The following is a 7135-nucleotide window of genomic DNA, read 5'->3' as shown; positions in this document are numbered from 1 at the left end:
AAAACAAAGCAAAATGTCTTGTCTTTGCTTTTCAATGAGAGATTCGTAAAAAGTAAATAAAACTGACATGAAATTTGGCTGTTCCCGCCCCCCACATTTGAATCCCAAACTAGCAGAGTTTCTCATGGTTTTGTGTTGTGTTGCCAAATGTTCACACAGGTCTACTTATATTGAATTAATGTAACTATTATCCTATCTGAGTTTCCATAAATCTTCCCTTGTCTTCTATATTTCCCTTCAACACCATTTTCTGTCATATTCAAAAAGTAAGATGCTTTATCTCCCTTATTTTGCAACTGGAGAACGTGGGCAATTCAGCACAATTGACATGTGCAGCTGGTGTCACACCAACCATTTTACTGTGGATAAAATGAGTAGAGTTGTACAAATTACTATAGTAATTTCATCGCAAAATAAAGTGATTGTTTTCTTGCATTCTGGCTGGATAAGGGACATGGTTATCTTTGACATGGTTACAATGTGTTGCCCAAACCCTTCTCATTTAATCAACATTTGCTGACATTTGTCAAGTCCTGCACCTCTCATTACAATTTATTATTTACATGTATCGTGGGGGAGGTACTAATACACATATCTACTATACATCACCATCCACCCCTCAAGCTCCTGCTAACACTAGGGCAGTGGTCTCCAACCTTTTAACGCCCAAGATCACTTTTTGAATTTAAGGGCAACCCAGGATCTGCCCTGCCTCTTCCCCGAGGGCCCGGCCTGACCCCAAAGCCCTGCCCCACTCACTCCATCCCCCCGCTCCATTGCTCGCTCTCACCACCCTCACTCGCTTTCACCAGGGTGGGGTAGGATGTTGGGGTTCGGGAGGGGGTGCAAGTTGCTGCTGGGGCCGAGGGGTTCACAATGTGGGAGGGGACTTTGAGCTGAGCCTGGGGCAGGGGGTTGCGGTATAGGAGGGGGTGAGGGGTGCAAGCTCTGGGAGGGAGTTTGAGTGTTGGAGAGTGCTCCAGACTGGGACAGAGTGTTGTGGTGCAGGAGGGGGTACAGGATGCGGGCTCTGGGAGGGGGCTCTGGGTTGGGGCATAGTGTTGCAGTGCAGGATGGGGTTCGGGGTGCAGGAGGGGGCTTAAGGTGCTGGCTCTGGGAGGGTGCTCAGGGCTGGGGATTGCGGTGCAGCCTTCTGCCAGGCAACACTTACCTCCAGCGGCTCCTGGTCAGTGGCAGACACAGCGAGGCTAAGGCAGGCTCCCTGCCTACCCCAGCCCCGCACCGCTCCTGGAAGGGGCCAACATGCCCCTGTGGCCCCTAGGGGAGACGGGGGGCACATGGCTCCATGGGCTGCCCCTCTCTGCCAGCACCACCCCCACAGCTCTCCCGGCCATGGGAACTGCAGGGGTGCTGCTTTCAGGCAGGAGCAGTGCGCAGAGGGAGTCCCCTTCCCCCCTGGGGCCGCGGGGCCATGCTGGCTGCTTCCAGGAGCGCCGTGGGGCCAGGCAGACACACTACACCGCTGGAGATCGCAATTGACTGGGAGAGCCTCTAGGATCGCGATTGACTGGCTGGTGACCACTGCACTAGGTCTACATTACAAGTGGCCTTGTTCCTAGAATTCCTATTTGAATTATAAATATTTTAGCTTGTTACCTCTTCTAAAATAAAGACGGGAAAATCATCACTCACTTCTACTTTATGCATTATCTTTTTCACTCCATAAAGGGTTCAACATGGTTCAGAAAAAATGAGTCGAATACTACTCTCATTTACACTGCTGTAAATTCGCAATAACGCCGCTGAAGTTAGAATTTGATCCATTATGTGGGGAAGCACTGAGAGACAGTAAAATTAATGGAGCCAATTTGTCTTTTCCTTACTATACACCAGGGATCGGCAACCTCTGGCACGCGGCTCACCAGGGTAAGCACCGGTTTGTTTACTTGCCGTGTCTGCAAGTTCGGCCGATCGCGGTTCCCACTGGCCGCGGTTCATGGCTCCAGGCCAATGGGGGTGGTGGGAAGTGGTGGCCAGCACATCCCTCGGCCCGCGCCGCTTCCCGCCGTCCCCATTGGCCTGGAGTGGGAGCCATGATCGGCCGAACCTGTGGACGCATCAGGTAAACAAACCGACCCGGCCCGCCAGGCTGCTTACACTGACGAGCCGCATGCCAAAGGTTGCCGATCCCTGCTATACACCATGGTCCTCCGTTGTAGAAGAATACACTAGACAGAGATTTCTTTATTATGAGCCTTTCTTTTGCTGAATTTCATTTGTAGGGCTGACCAGCATTTGTTTCATTCTAAGTGACCATCACTCTTCTTTTCAGCACTTCCTCCACCAATAACTGTCCTGTCTGTTGTCTACAACATCTTTAATTCTGGTTGTGAGGCAAGTTAACTGTATAGAATACTATTGTCTAGATCAGTGGTGGGCAACCTGAGGCCCATCAAGGTAATCTGCTGGCGGGCCGCAAGACAGATTGTGTACATTGACCGTCCACAGCTCTCAGGGGGCCATGGTTCACCGTTCCCAGCCAATGGGGGCTATGGGAAGTGGCTCGGCGGGTAGTGTTCGATGTATCGGGGATTGATTTATTGCGTCTTGTCTGAATCAACGCCCGTACTCCACCTGGGCAGGAGGAGTAAGCGGAGTTGACTCGTCACCATGAGGACGACCAGGTAAATCGAACTACGATACTTCGACTTGTTGCGTATCTTAGTTCGAACCCCACCACTAGTGTAGCCCAGGCCAGCACGTCCCTACGGCCTGCGCCCCTTCCCGCAGCTCCCATTGGCCGCGAATCGTGGCCACTGGGAGCTGCGGGCAGCCCTGCCTGCGGATGGTCAATGTAAACAAACTGTCTTGCAGCCCACTAGTGGATTACCCTGACAGGCCGTTTGTGGTCCGTGGGCCGCAGGTTGCCCACCACTGGTCTAGATCCTCCAGCAAAACCTTCTGTGTAAGACAATTTGTGCATTAGATCTCTACTAATGTAACTTAACTGTTTCCTAGCTCAGAACATGTATTTTGCATTACCTGTTCTCCAATGTCTTGTGGCTGATTCCCTACAGCCACCCTAGCAATCCCTGGAAGATCAATCAATGTCAGATCTGGAACATTTGGAGAGCTAATTTCGAGGGAAATTAATTCCTGGCTAATGCCCACTCCTTCACCAGCTATTGCATTCTGGGCTATAAAGGAGGAAAGGGAAAGACAAGAAAAACAAATTTTAGAAACTCCTCGTGGGAATTTCAGATTAGAACATATCAGAACTGGAAAGCTCCTGTTGCCCCCTGGGATTTTTTTTTTAAGAAAGGCATTTTGGGATCCAACCCTGCCCACACAAAATCCAATGGAAATCAATGGGGCATGAATGGACTCCTTTTCGGGATTTGAGCCTTAATAAAAATTGAAGAATACACTGTCTACAAATTAAACTTTCAGAAATCTCAATGTACAAAAATCAAATACATGGAGATGTTTTTATAAAAATAATAATATAGTGCTACAATAAAATACTTAGCATTTACATAATTGGTTCCTCATCTCCAAAATGCTGGACATGTATTAGTTAATCCTTGACAACCTTGCAAGGTAGCAAAGGATTATTATACACATTCTATAAATGGATGCAGTGAGGCACGGAGATTAAGAGACCTGGCCAAGGTCATATAGCAAATCAGTGGCAGAGCCATGAACTTACTAGAAGGATATTGAGTGCCAGTACTTTCCTTTAATCATCAAACACCACCTCACAGAAGTGTGCAAGTACATACAACTGATTTGTTAATTCAAAATGACATCATTTTTATAGCTGTGTGTTGCTGCTATTTCTTGATATCAAAGTAAATAATTTCTCGTGAGAAACCTTCAGTTGCATAATTAGCTTATTTGACTTTTATGTCACTTACCTCGCTACCATATCAATTTTTTAAAAATTATTTCTTGAAAACCTTAGAGAATAAATATATATGTAAAAACAAACAATGTTATGACCAATAACAATGTAGGTAACTACACAAACTAAGCCAAGGACAATCAAACCTTAAGCTTCAGGTCATAAGCTGATAGCCCTTGGGGTAGGGGAGGTGTTTTCTCCCACTATGTGGAACACTGTACAACTAGCTAGTGTCATGTGAGTACATTACATGTTTTCTTTTTGTCTTCCCCTAGAATGCTAGGTATTCATCAAAGCCAAGTGCAGGATGATGACTTAAATACACTATGGCCTGAGCTGGTCTGAAAACTCCTGGAGTAAATCACTTCTGATGTAAAATGCTGCAACGCCACTAAGATCAGCTGAGGTGTGCTGGTTTATTCCAGCTGTGAATGTGGCTCCCTGTGTTCTTGGCATTCTCAGCAGTCATGCTCAGGGTGTTAATTTGGGAAATGTTATGCTGCCTAACAGAAGGGAATAAAGGATAAAAAGGAGGATCTGATGAATTAAATCAGAATGCAATAAATAGCACTTACCTTTTCTTATTTCATTATCCACCGCTGAGGGATGGTGGAGTTCTTCATCTATATTCCGGTAACTAATTTTCCCTTTCCATTCCTGCTGAGGAGCCAGTTTTTTCAGTCTGAGCACTAAGGGACATCTGGTGGTAATACCTGCAGTTGTCCATAAAGAGAGTTAATTCTGTTAACGATCATCCTTGTTACTTTGAATGGGTACAGAGCACACCACATAATGTAGCTTTTCCCACAGTATGCAGAAGAATGCTCAAAGCGTTTCAGTGTGGTCACACAGCTCACACATTAGGGAATCTCTTAGAGTTGGGAAAACATGCTGGGCATTGGTAGGGCAGTGAGGAAAACTATCATCCATCATTTTTATAGCTGTGTGTTGCTGCTATTTCTTGATATCAAAGTAAATAATTTCTCATGAGAAACCTTCAGTCGCATAATTAGCTTATTTGACTTTTATGTCACTTACATAGCCAGGTGGGTTTGTTAGTATAATGGGAACAGATAAGAGCAGTTAAAGTGTCACTGGGCCTGGTGGGAGTGTAATATACAAGCATACACTTGAAGACTGTAATATACAAGCATACACTTGAAGACTGACGCAACTCTTATCTCAAGGCAAGGTCAAGCAACCAGTCCGGAGTGGCAAGGGTGGATTGGGGAGGAAGATAAACACTAAAAGGCCAGAGAAATGCCTGCCCTTGACTGTAGCACATCCTCACTCCTTAGCCCTCCTTTGGGGTACAAAAATGGTTGGATGAAGACTCCAGACCCACGACCTCCCCCAAAATGGAACACGACCATAAATTCTAAGGGGTGAGCATGTATTTCAGGTATACTTATGCCTGCAGAGGAGTGGGAGACAAGACACTGGGAAACAAGGCTCTGCGGCATCAGAGTTATGGTATACATGCTTGCTGGAAACTAACCCAATAAACATTGCATTGCCTGCACTTTGGACTTCTGGTCTTCTGTTTCCTGTATGCGTGACAAGAACCAGGGGAGAGGGTGAAGGGAAAGCCCTCTAACAAACCCTGTTTAGTTTTAATAGATTTTTAAGGCCAGAAAGGACCATTATGACCATTAGTCTGACCTCCTACATAACACAGGCCATAGAATTGCACCCAGTGATTTCTGCATCAGGCCAATATCTTCCTGTCATGCTAGTGCATATCTTTTAGAAAAACATCCAGTCTTCATTTTCATTTCATAGAACTCTATTGGTTTCAACTCTATTAATCTCCATGGCACTTTCCCTTTGGGAATAGCAGCCAAACTTGACGGATACAAAAAAGGAGGAGACTTCCACTCTGGCCTACCTCACACCCAGAAGGTGTGAAGGTAAAGGAAGGGTGCTCTGGAAGCACTATGTTTACCTGCCTTGTCCCTGGCAGTTCTTCTGTTGTTAGACAGAGTAAAGTGGCTCAGAATAACACCTTTTGCAGAGCTTTAACATAGTGTCTTTTGTAAATATCTGGAGTGCAATGCATGCATCTCCAGTTTAGACACTAGCTTCAGCATATGCTGTCAGAAGGTCTTTTGAGTGCCCATACTGCTGCCTCTGCTTGGGTCATGAGAGCTGCAGGCAGGTGTCCTCCTGTGCCAGCACAGGGCTCTCTGGAACAAAGGTTGCTAGTATCTGGCTAAGGAGCAGTTGATTCCCTCCACACAATTACCTCTGATGAATATAAAGGCAACATCGAAACAAAACATCTTGATGTTATTGAATCTAAATGTTTCAGCTGACCCAAAATGATGTTTCCAAAAGTTGTTTTACAATTAAGTCTGAAATATGAGGTTTTATTCCCTTCTGGAATGAAAGCAAATTTCAAAATAGTGTCATTTCCCACAAAAGGGATATTCCAGTTGCCGGACAGTTCTCATCATAACAGTGTTTTCTGTATGATGGGATTGGGAAAATACAAATTCTTTTGGGTTGTGCCAAGGATGAATCTTAACCCAACTTTCAGTGTGCCCAAACTGACATGAAGTACAGAATATCAGATAGAAACACACCACTGCAACTCGGGAAAGAGTCAGATTTCTGAGATGAAAAGCTGAGAGGTAAATTCTTACCACTGCCTCTAGGAAGAGCGACTCCGGACAGGGCTTCTAGAACTGAGCTTTTTCCAGAACTCTGGTCTCCAATCACTGCAATTGCTGGCAAAGCCAGGTCCTTTTCTACTCCGAGCGCTCTCAGGGAGTCAATGAGATCAATACAGGGACGGATTTTCTCCTCATATTGGTTGTACAAGGTGTGTACTGTGTTCTGTAAGAATAATGTTACATTTCATTTGAGCTTGTTTCACAGAATCAGGCGAAGTTAAACATTTGTGTGCCATAAATCATGTATATCAGCAGCAAACTATACTTCACCCCACCATACCACTCGCTTTGTACTGTGAGCTACAAGCCTTCTGTAGTATTCTTGACAAGGTAAACACACTTCTGTAAATTCAGCAAAATTTAGCTAATTTGCACCAATGGCTAAAATATCTATTGTAAATTACTGAATTTTATAAATTAGCAAGTAAGTGAATACACAATAAGAAAAGTAAGAACAACACCCCATCAAATGTACTTTGTTCAGTTATTTTTGGTAACTGCAGTTTTTTCTTTTATTTATTTATAATGCATCATAATGTGCTAGTTCATGTATATATAGTAAAATAATGAAGGTCTTAGTAATAAGAAACCTCAG

General features: G+C 44.9%; 1 protein-coding gene across 1 annotated transcript in view; it reads right to left on the bottom strand.

Annotated features, from left to right (window-relative positions):
* The window catches only part of LOC117877349, a 132482-nt gene that overhangs the window by 57430 nt on the left and 67917 nt on the right, over window positions 1-7135 (bottom strand). The window contains 3 exon segments of the mRNA XM_034770428.1: window positions 3004-3158; window positions 4441-4578; window positions 6511-6703. Coding sequence (XP_034626319.1) covers window positions 3004-3158; window positions 4441-4578; window positions 6511-6703 — 486 coding nt within the window.

This window comes from Trachemys scripta, chromosome 1 (assembly GCF_013100865.1).
Source record: "Trachemys scripta elegans isolate TJP31775 chromosome 1, CAS_Tse_1.0, whole genome shotgun sequence".
Lineage (NCBI taxonomy): Eukaryota > Metazoa > Chordata > Testudines > Emydidae > Trachemys > Trachemys scripta.
The sequence above is the reverse complement of the archived record's forward strand: the minus strand, read 5'-3'. Positions and strand labels throughout refer to the sequence as shown.